At 44.1% G+C, this 18,057-nt stretch overlaps 1 protein-coding gene and 1 pseudogene across 1 annotated transcript in view; one reads left to right on the top strand and one right to left on the bottom strand.

Annotated features, from left to right (window-relative positions):
* The window catches only part of slc4a8 (solute carrier family 4 member 8), a 62,730-nt gene extending 56,653 nt beyond the window's left edge, over positions 1-6,077 (bottom strand). Inside the window, exon 1 of the mRNA XM_041891273.1 lies at positions 5,769-6,077. Coding sequence (XP_041747207.1) covers positions 5,769-5,813 — 45 coding nt within the window. The 5' untranslated portion in view covers positions 5,814-6,077. The remainder of the gene's footprint in view (positions 1-5,768) is intronic.
* A 2,467-nt stretch (positions 6,078-8,544) lies between these two features.
* Positions 8,545-18,057, top strand: part of LOC121578757 — a 30,703-nt pseudogene continuing 21,190 nt past the window's right edge.

Here is an 18,057-nt window from a genome sequence, read left to right as displayed (position 1 = left end):
CAAGAGCAAACTAACTGTCAGGCAATAACCATTAACACTAACCAGGGACCAACGGCTCAGCTGATGCACAGACATGCATACAGTAGACACTGGCCGTGGCCTAATACCCATACTTGCGTCCTAAATAGTAGGCCGCTTGAGTATGGGATTTTTTTTTGTTTAATAGTAAGCGACATTTCGAAACTTGAGAATACTTTAAATGCCGGATGACATACTAATTTCAGCTTTGACAACAGCTGATCAATTAGATATGGGGATGCGCAACCGAAATCACGAATAGCGGGAAAAAACACAATCACACGACGCATTCTCAGTATGCGAAAAATATTTTTTTTTATAGTATGTGAATTTTAGAAAATCGAGTATGGTTTAAATGCCAGGATGTTATACTCATTTCGGCTCTTCATCTAGTAGAATTCGATGCACACTTTTCCACAATGCAATGCGAGTGATAGGCCCTAGTTCTCTTCAAACCTAACAACAAAACTAGGCTACTTAATTGGGAAGATGCCAAATAGTGAACTTTCTGCGGTGGTGTTCAAATGGAGGCTAAGTCGTTTTTGTTGTCCTCAATATGATCACGAGTATTGCATCGTAGGCTATTGATGTCATGTTAATCAGGCCTTTTGATTTGAACACATGGATTGTTTTAGTTTTGTAGGCTAAGCTACCTATTTTAATTATTTAATTAATGGATCAAGCATTAGCAGTCATTCTGATCTCGTTTCCAATGATCAGTGCTGTAGTTTATTGTGTTGCTGTCCAGTGGTTCTGAATTTGTTTCTGTCTTCAGTCCTTTTCAAATAGGATAGATAGACTATATGGGCTATGGTATAGGTTGAATGTGATAGTCTGTCTATAAATGTATAACCAGCCTGAGTAGTTGTATAACTCCCTTCCTATTCTATTCAGAGTTTAGAGAAATTAAACAAATTGGAAATTAGCTATTATCAGGCTGGTTGAAGTGATGCATGTCTGTTGAATTTGGAAAAATCCATCCGCCCTCGGCCCCGCCCCGCCTACTTAGCCAGTCAGGAGCAGCTACTGTGTTGCGACCATGGCATACTGCCACCTCTGGTTCAATGTTCATATTCATATATGTTAATTGCATGCAAATAAAGGTTGCTTCGCTACCACACCTACAATGGAAGCACAATCATGGCCTCGGATTTGCGGGTGGTCGCGTTAGAACAGACCCAGGGTCTGTTTCTGTGGTGGCAGAAACGCTAAGGCTCATGGTTAGTGTCGTTTTTGGTGCTCTTTAAAACCAGCAAATTACGGTAAAACACGACTTCTCAACACAAAGGTTGAAACATTCATAACCGATGGGCACTACACGAACATACAAACTGTTTTGCAATCTCGGGAGAAACTGGAAGGTCTACGTTGCACAGTAGTCCTAATATCGCTATCTCTAACAAATCTCATGGTTTATTTTTTGGGATGAGGAGACTATTCATGATTCCTTATTAAAAGGGAGTTATGAAATCTGAAGACACGTTACGTTAGTTACCTTGATACACATTAAACCATTGATATTCACTGTTTCAAACATGAACTTCCACGCTGCACAGTTGTGTGAATCATCTGTCTTTTTAGTGCAATAGACTTTGTGGTTTCTTTAACACAAAAGGTTGCTGTTATGCCTGTTTTCGACCCAAAACCAACGAGGAAGGCTGCAGTGTTGCGAGCAGTTGTATGAAACCAATCGGTACATCAAGAAAAGCTCTCAACCATGCCAGCCCACTCTTAATTTCTATTCAGTTCGCCATAAATTTGGCGTCTGAACTGTGCGTAAGTCATGGTCACTGTTATAGGCCTAATAACCCCTCCTCCTATAGGCTACCTCTCTTTAAGTAGTCCACCACTCTCTCTCCCTGCTCCTTTCTAATCATCTACTAAATTCCACCTCTTCCCACCTCCTCCCTCACTTTCCTAGAGTCCCCCTCTCCCTTTTCTCCTTTCTCCACACTCTCTCCTTCCTCCTTTCAACTCAATTTCCACACTTCCTTCTTCCTCTCTTTCCTTAAGCTCCCTCCTCCTTTTTTCCACACTCTCTCCTCCTTTCTCACTTCCCCTCCCTCTCATCCTCCTCTCCTCTTCTCCATTCTCCCTCCAGCAGCACACTGACCTGACAGCAGTGCTACAGATCCTGATTCTGACAACTGAGCCTGTCACTTCCAGACGCGGCCCAGTGTGTGAGGGGGGCGGGGCCGGCAGGCCACAGAGGCTGCTGCTGTTCCTCCTCCACATGGCTCGTGTAACTGTTACCAGTCAGCCCCAGGCCTGGCCCCAGACACCTGCACTGCTACTACACTACAGTCTAGCACACTGCTGTACACTACAACTGACCTGACTGGGGAGGAATAGAGAAGGACTTAGTTTTATAGGACACTAGGGATGAGAGGGAGAGGCTGATATCTAAGCCGTGAAAGAGAAGATGAGAGAGGGATTGGACAGATGGGGATAGAGGAAGGGGAAGCCTGAGGTGAAGGGGTGGGGCGGGGTAAAGATGAGAGAAACAGTGGTCTTAGTCAGGTAAAAAGAGAGAGAGCAGAGAAAGGGGGAGAGGAAAGGATGGATTGACTGGCTGTAGCCCGGGCAGAATGACTCACTCACTCACTAGCACTGTTCAATGCTACTCATTTATTTCTGTCTCTCTCTATTTCTCTTTCTCTCTTTACCTCCCTCTTCCCTCCATCAGAACACTGGCCTTGGTGGGTTGTGTACGTGAGAGAATGCAACAATGCAAATAGAGCTCATACAGGGAGGGAAGGGTGTTGTACAACATGTGCATCATTCAGCTTCTTCTGTGACTTCCTTTGATTGAGGAGGCACTACATTACTAGCTCTGTGTGCGTGTGTGCGTGTGTGCGTGCGAGTTACCAGTGAGAAGGGATATCACGCATGTGTTTTACCACAACTTATTTTATTTTACAGCCTATGTCACTAAAAGAGCAATGCTGCCAGTGCTAACAAACAGATCATAACATAAACATAATAGCAGCTAGTTTTTCCCTCTCAAAGCCATTTCTTACAGGTACGCATTGGTCTGTCCAAACACAGAGATAAGATCAGAGCCTAATTAAAACTGTGAGATAAGCTGGACAGAACAACATTAAAGGGAGTTTAATGTAATCAGGAAGGGGAGTTAGGGGATTAAGGGTTATCACCATGGAAACATCCTAACTGAACCATAACTGAGTTATTATTTGCAACAGGGTAGAGTTTGTGAATGCACCCTTATGGCTTGTCAGTGCCAGGCAATTAAAGGCGTTGCCTAGAGTATAAAGGTTTGGCCTTCCTGTTCAGTCATGGGATCCCTTACTATGGTAAAGATGGGCGTGCCTTGGGAGGACAATGTGGGGACAATGGCGTAACCAAACTGAAGATGCATAATTGTAAGAATGTGTCTACAGCAAGTGTGCCGGTCTCCATTGGTCCACTGTCCTTCTCTCATGGCATGCTTTAGGTTTGTGATTATTTTGTTTGCCAGAATCTAGAATCCATGTTGTATGCTATACTAATTAGTGAAAATGACTGATCTAAACTGGAACGCTAAATACTGTGCTGTCAGCAGATATTGAGTGAAGCACAAAGACGTTAAAGATGTTCTTCCAGTACAAGATTATTGAGAATTTCTTGTGGCAAACAAATATTATGTCTTTGTATATTCTAATGGTTATTCTCATGTTCTGTCCTTGATTTTAATACATTTTATAGCTGTTAGCCCTGAGGTATTCCCCTCACAATACAATAAGGTGGTGTACTGTACTATGGCCACATTAATAAGGCCTATCCATGTTACATACTTTTATTGAGACTCAAGATTTTGGTTAAAATGGGCCAATGCCATTATAGAAATTCAGTAAGATTGGAGAAAAACATGGCAGTGAAATCGCTGTCCTTTAACAACATTGTCATATATTTAGGGCTGGTCTGTTTTTGGCATTATCAGTCCTAAATTCCCTACTGTATGATACAGTACATGTGGTGACTCATCAGAACAAACAAAACTATTACGGCATTATAGCTTCTTCACACATGGCGATATCATAGCCTGATATTGCCTAGCTCTGTGCTAACTGGATTAGAGCTAATAGATTAATGAAATAAAGCATTAACCTTATCAAGAGATGATATACAGACAGTGGTGATGGGATCACTGGGAGGCTAGAGATCTGTAATGTCTGCGTCCAGATGTCACTTTATCCTCAATACTTAGGCTACAATCGGGCTTCATCTAACATTAGACTTTTGGCTGTCTATCAGATCTGTGTATCAGAGCCTATGTATTTGAAGGACACTGACTGTCCAAACAATGCCCTTTTGAACAACTTCAAGTACCATCAGACTACAGTCTAGTCCAGTTGATAATCTTTGATTAGTTGTTCTGCCTCTGGAATGGAATTTCAAAATTGTGTCCTATAATAAATAAAAAACACTTGAGTCTCAATACATCCCGCCGAGCAGTCAGCCAACCAATGACGGCATAGGAGACTGTCATCCAGATGCTTTGCATAAATATTCGTAACGTTATCCTATCTTGAGCCCTGGTACGGTACTATCTACACTTATTTCATTCATCACCCAGTCGCTGTATTTTGAACTGCCTGTATTGTCGGTTGACTATGGGTCGGATCGATCAAGTATTGAAAGCTGACGCTAATTATATTTCTCTATCTTCTTACAAACTAGATCTAGCCCTATGGTCCCACCCTAATTAACACAATGATGAAACTAAAGCTTTAATTCGGAGCGCAGTTTCCTTTAACCGCCAAGGATTACACATAGGATGGCGTCAAGGTCATTTGAGGGTAATTGAGAATGTATTCGGGGAATGAATAGAATATTATGAACACTTTAGCTACACTGAACATGTTATATGTGTGTTGTAGGCTATCATTGAGGGTGAATGGTTGCTGTTGTCTGATGCGGTTCTAAAAGGATAAGTAGACCGAATGTTTCAATTGTTTTGGACAACCCATAGCCTAGACAGTTGCAGGCATCATAATCGATACATTGATCAAATTCAATATTCAAACAGTTTTAATAAGTGTCCGTTTTATATAGCCAACCAATGAACAATCATAGATATACACTAAGCCTGTATCCTTGTTTACACTTGTCTGCCTTGCCATGCCTGCCTCGGGAGTGATTGCATATATCTTCAACATTTTCCTTATTTCTGGCGATGCCAGACACATTTGAACATGCTTGAGGTTAAAGAAATGTAACTCGTGAAAGATGGGTCCACACTAGGCAGTGTATTGCAATGTGATATGTCCATTGGGAATTGTGCCATTGCACCTGCCAGCAGTTTCAGAATAATAAAAACACTTGGTGCGCACTAACTCTGCTCCATCCTCACAGGATTGTAGCCTACCACAAAAATGCGTACCTGTTTTCACCTGAAGAGTGGCTAATTCATCTAAATCTCAATGGGTTCACAATAACTGTATGAATTAATCATTATGTTAATCTTCGCAACAAACTGGATGAAGCTGCCATGTAGGCAAACATGGAGAGCGAACGTTGGCTATTGATCTTCCCGCGTCTGGTAATAAAAGCGCGTCCAGATGCGTTCCATTTTTCCTCTCTCGATAAAACCGTTATAACGGCGTCGGTAACGTTCAGTTAACATTGTTATTTTAGGCTACTACACCCTGCTGTATAGAGCTAAGCTACTTTTATTCACTTGACTGTGCCAGATTTTTATATTACATTTTTCAATAAATAAGGGAGTGCACAAAGAAAGAGGACAATACCTGGTAGCTCAAAATGCTTTCAGGGTCGTTGACTTCGGCGGGCATGGTAGTAGTGTATCGTCCTTTCAGTTGACGGGTGGCTACACGGAGTCAAAAGGTGAAGCTGGTAGCCAAGGATCCTACAAGAAGAGACTCGCGGTGTTGTCAGTCAATTCTTTTGACAGATATTCATTGGTGACATTCCTTGCAAATTCTGACAGACATGGTGTGGGAAAACATGTTCCCAGTTGAGAGAGAATCGTAGAAACGCTGCAAATTCCACCTGTTCTGTTATTAGCGTTTTTGATGTCCTGATGCGCGCGCTCCTCAAGCTTTCCTCCCTTTGGTCCTGAGCAAGGATATCAGTGGATGTAGCATCACTGCTCGTTCAGCCAATTATGAGAGGGCAGCAGAAAGACCGACGCATTGCTGTTGCCACCGAAATGATAACAAGATAAAGCCCCGTTTCAAGTTGCACATTCAGGGGGTAACAAAGTAGCCTATGTATCCATAATACTGGAGTAGATTGTTACAAAGTATACGGATTCATTGTCAGATGTGTTACATTATCATTTGAACCTGCAATGCATAGGCCTATGACGACAGCAATCATGGCATAGACCAGGGATGGGCAACTGGCGGCCGCGGTCATGCGACTGCGGTTACCCTTTTGAAGGCCCTCGGATCAATTTGGTTGTGCATCAGAATTTTTTTCTCTTATGTCAGTCGCTGATTAGTCAGTCAATTAGCCCATGTCAGCTAAACATTTTTAGATGTCTAAATTAGTTTCGCGGCCAGCTATCTAAAATGATCATGGTCGAATTACCTGCTGGGGGGCACCCATTGGAGTGTGTAAGTCAGTCGCCCTCAGATATCATATTAAAAACTGCAAACATTTCTAGCCTAGTATACAATACAATAGAATATGTGATATAATGAAATGTTTCATATTTCTTAACTTAAACAACTGCACAGCATACACATTTGAATAACTTATTTTGAGCTACACTGAACAAAAATATGAACGCAACATGTAAAGTGTTGGTCCCATATTTCATGAGCTGAAATCAAAGATCCCAGAAATGTTCCATAGGCACAAATTCAGATTTCTCAAAAATGTTGTGCACAAATTTGTTCATTTTTCATTTCAAATAAAATAAAATGTTATTGGTCACATGCGCCGAATACAACAGGTGCAGACATTACAGTGAAATGCTTACTTACAGCCCTTAACCAACAGTGCATTTATTTTTAAATAAAACAACAACAAAAAAAGTGTTGAGAAAAAAAGAGCAGAAGTAAAATAAAATAACAGTAGGGAGGCTATATATACAGGGGGGTACCGGTGCAGAGTCAATGTGCGAGGGCACCGGCTAGTTGAGGTAGTTGAAGTAATATGTACATGTGGGTAGAGTTAAAGTGACTATGCATAAATAATTAACAGAGTAGCAGCAGCGTAAAAAGGATGGGGTGGGGGGGCAGTGCAAATAGTCCGGGTAGCCATGATTAGCTGTTCAGGAGTCTTATGGCTTGGGGGTAGAAGCTGTTGAGAAGTCTTTTGGACCTAGACTTGGCACTCCGGTACCGCTTGCCGTGCGGTAGCAGAGAGAACAGTCTATGACTAGGGTGGCTGGAGTCTTTGACAATTTTGAGGGCCTTCCTCTGACACCGCCTGGTATAGAGGTCCTGGATGGCAGGAAGGAGGCCAAGCAGTTGCCATACCAGGCGGTGATGCAACCAGTCAGGATGCTCTCGATGGTGCAGCTGTATAATTTTTGAGGATCTGAGGACCCATGCCAAATCTTTTCAGTCTCCTGAGGGGGAATAGGCTTTGTCGTGCCCTCTTCACGACTGTCTTGGTGTGTTTGGACCATGATAGTTCGTTGGTGATGTGGACACCAAGGAACTTGAAGCTCTCAACCTGTTCCACTACAGCCCCGTCGATGAGAATGGGGGCGTGCTCAGTCCTCTTTTTTTCCCTGTAGTCCACAATCATCTCCTTTGTCTTGGTCACATTGAGGGAGAGGTTGTTGTCCTGGCACCACACGGCCAGGTCTCTGACCTCCTCCCTATAGGCTGTCTCATCGTTGTCGGTGATCAGGCCTACCACTGTTGTGTCGTCGGCAAACTTAATGATGGTGTTGGAGTCGTGCCTGGCCATGCAGTCATGAGTGAACAGAGAGTTCACTCATGAGGGGCCCCCGTGTTGAGGATCAGTGTGGCAGATGTGTTGTTACCTACCCTTACCACCTGGGGGCGGCCCGTCAGGAAGTCCAGGATCCAGTTGCAGAGGGAGGTGTTTAGTCCCAGGATCCTTAGCTTAGTGATGAGCTTAGAGGGCACTATGGTGTTGAATGCTGAGCTGTAGTCAATGAATAGCATTCTCACGTAGGTGTTCCTCTTGTCCAGGTGGGAAAGGGCAGTGTGGAGTGCAATAGAGATTGCATAATCTGTGGATCTGTTGGGGCGGTATGCAAATTGGAGTGGGTCTAGGGTTTCTGGGATAATGCTGTTGATGTGAGCCAAGATAATCCACCAATCTGACAGGTGTGGCATATCAAGAAGCTGATTAAACAGCATGATCATTACACAGGTGCACCTTGTGCTGGGGACTATAAAAGGCCACTCTAAAATGTGCAGTTTTGTCACACAACACAATGCCACAGATGTCTCAAGTTGAGGGAGTGTGCAATTGGCATGCTGACTTCAGGAATGTCCACCAGAGCTGTTGCCAGAGAATTGAACGTTGATTTCTCTACTAATCGGCCTCAAAACTGCAGGCCACGTGTATGGCGTCATGTGGGTGAGCAGTTTGCTGACATCAACGTTGTGAACAGAGTTTCCATTGGTGGCAGTGGGGTTATGGTATGGGCAGGCATCTACAACAAACACAATTGCATTTTATCGATGGCAATTTGAATACACAGAGATACCGTGATGAGATCCTGAGGCCCATTGTCGTGCCATTCATCCTCCGCCATCACCTCATGGTTCAGCATGATAATGCACGGCCCCATGTCGCAAGGATCTGTACACAATTCCTGGAAGTTGAAAATGTCCCAGTTCTTCCATGGCCGGCATACTCACCAGATATGTCATCCATTGAGCATGTTTGGGATGCTCTGGATTGACGTGTACGACAGCGTATTCCAGATCCCGCCAATATCCAGCAACTTCGCATAGCCATTGAAGAGGAGTGGGACAACATTTCACAGGCCACAATCAACAGCCTGATCAACTCTATGCGAAGGAGATGTGTTGCACTGCATGAGGCAAATGGTGGTCACACCAGATACTGACTGGTTTTCTGATCCACGCCCCTACCTTTTTTTAAAGATATCTGTGACCAACAGATGCTTATCTGTATTTCCAGTCATGTGAAATCCATAGGTTAGAGCCTAATTTATTTATTTCAATTGACTGATTTCCTTATATGAACTGTAACTCAGTAAAATCTTTGAAATTGTTGCATGTTGCGTTTATATTTTTGTTCAGTAAATAATGAAGTCCACATTTTCAGGTCACACAGATGTTTGTAGGCTACTTGAGACTTGCTACATAGCCCTACAACAGCTTGTTAACTTCATTATTGTTCTAAGCTACACTGTAGGTCTACATGTAGGTCACAAACCAAGTGGAATAAATAAAACAATTGAAAAAAAACAATTGATGTGACAGTAAACCAGGATGTTTCCTTATAACAATAAAAGTGTTGAATGACACCTAGTGGACAATATCTATCCTCAATTCATTACTGTTTCAACAATTAGGTCTAATAGAAACGCAAGATGATAATCAGTGACAGTGATTTAAATTGTATAAATGGTAGCCTACCCTAATAATTTGTGCAGTGTGTCAAGCCCAAATGATTTAAAAACAATTCCGATCTGACCAATAGCCTACTGTTGCTCTGAGTTGTTTAATGTAACCAGTAACCACACCCCTCTTGAGGCACAGTTGAGTTTTTCTAGCCTATAATATTTCTACATCAAATTCTGTGTTTTTAGGGGATCATTTCATATCTTAACAAATGTGTCATATTTTATTTGGGCAGTACCAGAATACTCTCTAGAATGGTGTATTTGGTGATAAATCACTCACTATCACATCCTTCCATTTAATCTCTTAAAAAGCCAAAGCCTGGTCAATACTAAATGTAGGATTGTTCGCACCTTCTGATCTGTCCAAACAGGGAATTAGGGCTGACTCAAAAGGAAAACTGTCACCAACCAGACAGACTGTAACCTCTTCTTATTTGGTAAATCGGCCTCAACTCAAAGCCTTATCAAGCAAAGGTCAGCAGTCAGGTAAGCTACAGGCAAAACAACAGTGGATCCTCATAGTGGAAGTTAAGTTTGAGTTTTTTTAGGTCTAAAATGGCCTCTTGATAATGGAAATTACCGGGTATTTAGACATATTTTGATTAAGACATATTTTTATTATTGTATGGAATTAATTGAGAGCACAGAAATATGTCTCCATTTGCATAGATACTGTATGTCATTAGGCAATTATGCATGCATTCATAGCTTACTAGGCATAGCCTACTCACTGTAACTAGGTAGGCTAAGCGATCCAATTTCTTAAAGGCCCAGTGCAGTCAACGTGATTTTCCTGTGTTTTATATATACAGTGAGGGAAAAAAGTATTTGATCCCCTGCTGATTTTGTACGTTTGCCCACTGACAAAGACATGAGCAGTCTATAATTTTAATGGTAGGTTTATTTGAACAGTGAGAGACAGAATAACAACAAAAAAATCCAGAAAAACGCATGTCAAAAATGTTATAAATTGATTTGCATTTTAATGAGGGAAATAAGTATTTGACCCCTCTGCAAAACATGACTTAGTACTTGGTGGCAAAACCCTTGTTGACAATCACAGAGATCAGACGTTTCTTGTAGTTGGCCACCAGGTTACAAACATCTCTGGAAGGATTTTGTCCCACTCCTCTTTGCAGATCTTCTCCAAGTCATTAAGGTTTCGAGGCTGACGTTTGGCAACTCGAACCTTCAGCTCCCTCCACAGATTTTCTATGGGATTAAGGTCTGGAGACTGGCTAGGCCACTCCAGGACCTTAATGTGCTTCTTCTTGAGCCACTCCTTTGTTGCCTTGGCTGTGTGTTTTGGGTCATTGTCATGCTGGAATACCCATCACTACCCATTTTCAATGCCCTGGCTGAGGGAAGGAGGTTCTCAACCAAGATTTGACGGTACATGGCCCTGTCCATCGTCCCTTTGATGCGGTGAAGTTGTCCTGTCCCCTTAGCAGAAAAACACCCCCAAAGCATAATGTTTCCTTCTCCAAACACGGCGAGTTGAGTTGATGCCAAAGAGCTCGATTTTGGTCTCATCTGACCACAACACTTTCACCCAGTTCTCCTCAGAATCATTCAGATGTTCATTGGCAAACTTCAGACGGGCCTGTATATGTGCTTTCTTGAGCAGGGGGACCTTGCGGGCGCTGCAGGATTTCAGTCCTTCACGGCGTAGGGTGTTACCAATTGTTTTCTTGGTGACTATGGTCCCAGCTGCCTTGAGATCATTAACAGGATCCTCCCGTGTAGTTCTGGGCTGATTCCTCACCGTTCTCATGATCATTGCAACTCCACGAGGTGAGATCTTGCATGGAGCCCCAGGCTGAGGGAGATTGACAGTTCTTTTGTGTTTCTTCCATTTGCGAATAATCGCACCAACTGTTGTCACCTTCTCACCAAGCTGCTTGGCGATGGTCTTGTAGCCCATTCCAGCCTTGTGTAGGTCTACAATCTTGTCCCTGACATCCTTGGAGAGCTCTTTGGTCTTGGCCATGGTGGAGAGTTTGGAATCTGATTGTCACGCCCTGACTCTGGGGACTCTTATTTGTTGAGTCAGGGTGTGATTTTCTATGCAAGCCAGTGGTGCGCGTCGCCAGCCCGGTCCGGCCTGTTCCTGCTCCTTGCACCAAAACAGTGGTGCGTGTTCCCAGCCCGGCCCGTCCTGTTCCTGCTCCTCGCACCAAGCCATTGGTGCGCGTCGCCAGCCCGACCCGGCCTGTTCCGTTCCTGCTCCTCGCACCAAGCCAGTGGTGCGCGTCGCCAGCCCGGCCCGCCCGGTTCCTGCTCCTCGCACCAAGCCAGTGGTGCGCGTGGCCGGCCCGGCCTGTTCCTGCTCCTCGCACCAAGCCAGTGGTGCGCGTCGCCAGCCCGGCCCGGCCTGTTCCTGCTCCTCGCACCAAACCAGTGGTGCGTGTTCCCAGCCCGGCCCGGCCTGTTCCTGCTCCTCGCACCAAGCCAGTGGTGCGCGTCGCCAGCCCGGCCCGGCCCGGCCTGTTCCTGCTCCTCGCACCAAGCCAGTGGTGCGCGTTGCCAGTCCGGCCCGGCCTGTTCCCGCTCCTCGCACCAAGCCAGTGGTGTGTGTCGCCAGTCCGGCCCGGCCTGTTCCTGCTCCTCGCACCATGCCAGTGGTGCATAATCCTAGTCCGGTTCGGCCCGTGCCTGCTCCTCGCACCAGACCAGTGGTGAGTGTGTCCAGTCCGGCACATTCCGTGCCCGTTCCACCAGTGCCTGGTCCGGCACCAGTCAGCAGCTCCAGTCCGGAGCCAGAATAGTCCGCTCCACCGGTGCCTGATCCAGCTCCGGTCAGCTGCTCCAGTCCGGAGCCAGAGCAGTCCGCTCCAACAGTGCCTGATCCAGCTCCGGTCAGCTGCTCCACTCCGGAGCCAGAGCAGTCCACTCCACCGGGGTCCAGTCCAGCTCCGGTCAGCGGCTCCACTCCGGAGCCAGAATAGTCCGCTCCACCGGTGCCTGATCCAGCTCTGGTCAGCGGCTCCACTCCGGAGCCAGAGCAGTCCGCTCCACTGGGGTCCAGTCCAGATCCAGTCAGCGGCTCCACTCCAGAGCCAGAGCAGTCCGCTCCACCGGTGCCTACTCCAGCTCCGGTCAGCGGCTCCAGTCCGGAGCCTGAGTAGTCCGCTCCCCCGGTGCCCGGTCCAGCTCCGGTCAGCGGCTCCAGTCCAGACCCAGACGTCAGCCCCTCTCCAGGTTCGGGGTCTCCCACACCAGGGTCCAGACAGGGCTTGGAGTATAGTGGGAGGAAGGAGAGGGGAAGCAGCGCGCCGAGGTCCAGACCAGACCAGGGGCGCAACAGGGAGGCGGAGAATAGGTGCCGGATCCGCCTCCGAGGTGGAATGCCCACCCGGCCCCTACCCTGTTAAGTAAAGGTTGTGCGGTCGGAGTCTGCACCTTTGGGGGGGATACTGTCACGCCCTGACTCTGGGGACTCTTATTTGTTGAGTCAGGGTGTGATTTTCAATGTTGTATTTTCTATGTTTGTGATCTAGGTTTTGTAGTTCTATGTTTGGCCGGGTGTGTTTCCCAATCAGAGGCAGCTGTCGCTAGTTGTCTCTGATTGGGGAGCATACTTAGGCAGCTTATTGGCAATTAGGTGTTGTGGGATCTTGTTCCGTGTGAGGTTTGTTGTGTGTTACCTTTGGACGTCACGTTTCGTTGGTTTATTGTTTTGTCGTTGTTTATTAAGTTTAAAATAAACATGTATGCATATCACGCTGCGCCTTGGTCTGACCCGTCTATGAACGAACGTGACACTGATTGATTGATTGCTTCTGTGGACAGGTGTCTTTTATACAAATAAAAAGCTGAGATTAGGAGCACTCCCTTTAAGAGTGTGCTCCTAATCTCAGCTCGTTAACTGTATAAAAGACACCTGGGAGCCAGAAACCTTTCTGATTGAGAGGGGGTCAAATACTTATTTCCCTCATTAAAATGCAAATCAATTTATAACATTTTTGACATGCGTTTTTCTGGATGTTTTTGTTGTTATTCTGTCTCTCACTGTTCAAATAAACCTTCCATTAAAATTATAGACTGATCATTTCTTTGTCAGTGGGCAAACGTACAAAATCAGCAGGGGATCAAATACTTTTTTCCCTCACTGTATTTCCACACGGAGGATGGAATAATACTGTGAAATTGTGAACATTTTGATAATGCCCTTTTAGTGTAAGGGTTGTTTGAAAATACTGCCTGAAATTCCAGCCTGTTTTGGTGGGATGGGGTTTTGGCAATTTTTAGGGCCATCCTCTGACACCGCCTGGTATAGAGGTCCTGGATGGCAGGAAACTTGGCCCCAGTGATGTACTGGGCCGTACACACTACCCTCTGTAGTGCCTTGCAGCCGGAGGCCGAGCAGTTGCCATACCAGGCGGTGTTGCAACCAGTCAGGATGCTCTCGATGGTGCAGCTGTAGAACTTTTTGAGGATCTGAGGACCCATGCCAAATCTTTTCAGTCTCCTGATGGGGAATAGGCATTGTCGTGCCTTCTTCACAACTGTCGTGGTGTGTTTGGACCATGATAGTTTGTTGGTGATGTGGAGACCAAGGAACTTGAAGCTCTCAACCTGCTCCACTACAGCCCCGTTAATGACAATGGGGACATGTTCGGCCCTCCTTTTCCAGTAGTCCACGATCATCTCCTTTGTCTTGATCATGTTAAGGGAGAGGTTGTTATCCTGGCACCACACTGCCAGGTCTCTGACCTCCTCCCTATAGGCTGTCTCATCGTTGTCGGTGATCAGGCCTACCACTGTTGTATCGTCGGCAAACATAATGATGGTGTTGGAGTCGTGCTTGGCCATGCAGTCATAGGTGAACAGGGAGTACAGAAGAAGACTGAGCACGCAACCCTGAGGGGCCCCGTATTGCGAGGGCGGCCCGTCAGGAAGTCCAGGATCCAGTTGCAGACGGAGGTGTTTAGTCCCAGGGTCCTTAGCTTAGTAATGAGCTTTCAGGGCACTATATATATATATATATATATATATACTGAAGACATCAAAACTATGAAATAGCACATATGGAATCATGTAGTAAACAAAAAAGCGTTAAACAAATCAAAATTTGAGGATCTTCAAATAGCCACCCTTTGCCTTGATGACAGCTTTGCACACTCTTGGCATTCTCTCAACAAGCTTCACCTGGAATGCTTTTCTATTAGTCTTGAAGGAGTTCCCACATATGCTGAGCACTTGTTGGCTGCTTTTCCTTCACTCTGCCGTCCGACTCAACCCAAACCATCTCAATTTGGTTGAGGTCGGGGGATTGTGGAGGCCAGGTCATCTGATGCAGCACTCCATCACTCTCCTTCTTGGTAAAATAGCCCTTACCCAGCCTGGAGATGTGTTGGGTCATTGTTCTGTTGAAAAACAAATGATAGTCCCACTAAGCCCAAACCAGATGGGATGGCGTATCGCTGTAGAATGCTGTGGTAGCCATGCTAGTTAAGTGTGCCTTGAATTCTAAATAAATCACAGACAGTGTCACCAGCAAAGCACCCCCACACCATAACACCTCCTCCTCCGTGCTTTACAGTGGGAAATACACATGCAGAGATAATCTGTTCACCCACACGCGTCTCACAAAGACACAGCGGCTGGATCCCAAAATCTCAAATTTGGACTCCAGACCAAAGGACAAATATCCACCGGTCTAATGTCCATTGCTCATGTTTCTTGGTCCAAGCAGGTCTCTTCATCTTATTGGTGTCCTTTAGTAGTGGTTTCTATTTTTATTTTATTTATTTATTTATTTTTTAGGGGGTAGATCAGCTTTAATATTTCAGATAGATTGTAACTTTCATCAATGTAATTGTCTGCATCACTTCCAATCCCCCATATGTATTTATTCTAGCAAATATATATATATATATATATATATATATATATATATATATATATATATATATATATATATATATATATATATATATATATACAGTGGGGAGAACAAGTATTTGATACACTGCCGATTTTGCAGGTTTTCCTACTTACAAAGCATGTAGAGGTCTGTAATTTTTATCATAGGTACACTTCAACTGTGAGAGACGGAATCTAAAACAAAAATCCAGAAAATCACATTGTATGATTTTTAAGTAATTAATTTGCATTTTATTGCATGACATAAGTATTTGATCACCTACCAACCAGTAAGAATTCCGGCTCTCACAGACCTGTTAGCTTCTCTTTAAGAAACCCTCCTGTTCTCCACTCATTACCTGTATTAACTGCACCTGTTTGAACTCGTTACCTGTATAAAAGACACCTGTCCACACTCTCAATCAAACAGACTCCAACCTCTCCACAATGGCCAAGACCAGAGAGCTGTGTAAGGACATCAGGGATAAAATTGTAGACCTGCACAAGGCTGGGATGGGCTACAGGACAATAGGCAAGCAGCTTGGTGAGAAGGCAACAACTGTTGGCGCAATTATTAGAAAATGGAAGAAGTTCAAGATGACGGTCAATCACCCTCGGTCTGGGGCTCCATGCAAGATCTCACCTCGTGGGGCATCAATGATCATGAGGAAGGTGAGGGATCAGCCCAGAACTACACGGCAGGACCTGGTTAATGACCTGAAGAGAGCTGGGACCACAGTCTCAAAGAAAACCATTAGTAACACACTACGCCGTCATGGATTAAAATCCTGCAGCGAAGGAGTGGCTCTGTAAGAAGGATCTCAAGGTCCTGGAGTGGCCTAGCCAGTCTCCAGACCTGAACCCAATAGAAAATCTTTGGAGGAAGCTGAAAGTCTGTATTGCCCAGCGACAGCCCCGAAACCTGAAGGATCTGGAGAAGGTCTGTATGGAGGAGTGGGCCAAAATCCCTGCTGCAGTGTGTGCAAACCTGGTCAAGACCTACAGGAAACGTATGATCTCTGTAATTGCAAACAAAGGTTTCTGTACCAAATATTAAGTTCTGCTTTTCTGATGTATCAAATACTTATGTCATGCAATAAAATGCAAATTAATTACTTAAAAATCATACAATGTGATTTTCTGGATTTTTGTTTTAGATTCCGTCTCTCACAGTTGAAGTGTACCTATGATAAAAATTACAGACCTCTACATGCTTTGTAAGTAGGAAAACCTGCAAAATCGGCAGTGTATCAAATACTTGTTCTCCCCACTGTATATATATATATATACATACATACAGTAAGGGAAAAAAGTATTTGATCCCCTGCTGATTTTGTACATTTGTACAAGAAGAAGAACATAAAGGTCCAGGAGTTGCCTAGCCAGTCTCCAGACCTTAGTCCCATAGAAAATCTGTGGAGGGAGCTGAAGGTTCGAGTTGCCAAACGTCAGGCTCGAAACCTTAATGACTTGGAGAAGATCTGCAAAGAGGAGTGGGACAAAATCCCTCCTGAGATGTGTGCAAACCTGGTGGCCAACTACAAGAAACGGGTTTTGCCACCAAGTACTAAGTCATGTTTTGCAGAGGGGTCAAATACTTATTTCCCTCATTAAAATGCAAATCAATTGATAACATTTTTGACATGCATTTTTCTGGATGTTTTTGTTGTTATTCTGTCTCTCACTGTTCAAATAAACGTACCATTAAAATGATAGACTGACCATTATTTATTTGTCAGTGGGCAAACATACAAATCAGCAGGGGATCAAATACTTTTTTCCCTCACTGTACTTATTATGGACACAGTATGCTTTACATTAGTTATCTTGTTATTAGTTGTTGTTATTAGTCCCATCCTTCAGCTCCATTCAACACCTTCCATCTATCTCTTAACACCATCCATATTGGATTTCATATATTGTTCAACTGTACTGTAATGTTTTACAAAAGTTCTGAACCTTTCTATTCTCATTGTTTCTACAGATCGTAAATTGAAAATAAACATTTTTGCTAAAAGTATTATTATATTATTGATCGATTGACTGACTTTTCAGATCACCCAGTAGTGCTATCTGCAGGGTTAGCTTCAGGTAAATATTGCAATCCTTTAGCCATTCCTGGACCTGTGTCCAAAAACAAGCTACAAATGGACAGTACCAAAAAATGATCTAATGATTCTGTCTCTTCGCAGCTAAATCTGCAGAGCTGGGAAGATTGTATCCCCCATATAAATAACATTATATTGGTAGCAAGAATTTTATATAATAATTTTAATTGAAAAATTCTAAATTTTGAATCCGGCGTCGTTTTGCGTATCAATTCATAAACACTATGCCATGGAATCGGTACGTCAAAAATCTCTTCCCAACTATTTTGCAATCTATATGGGACAGCTGTCAATCCTTTGGTCCTTAAATGAAACTGGTATACTTTTTTATTTATCACAATTTTCTTTAACCAATTATATTCTTTAATGCAAGGCCGACAGACAAGTTCCTTACTTTTTCCCCCTTCCACTTTCCTTTTCCATTTTTGCAGTAATGCTGCAATTATTTGGTTGTAATTTTGGGTAGAGCAGACATTTCCATATGTTTTTGTTAGCTGCATGTGCGACATAACT

This window comes from Coregonus clupeaformis, chromosome 12, assembly GCF_020615455.1.
Source record: "Coregonus clupeaformis isolate EN_2021a chromosome 12, ASM2061545v1, whole genome shotgun sequence".
Taxonomy (NCBI): Eukaryota; Metazoa; Chordata; class Actinopteri; order Salmoniformes; family Salmonidae; genus Coregonus; species Coregonus clupeaformis.
The sequence above is the reverse complement of the archived record's forward strand: the minus strand, read 5'-3'. Positions and strand labels throughout refer to the sequence as shown.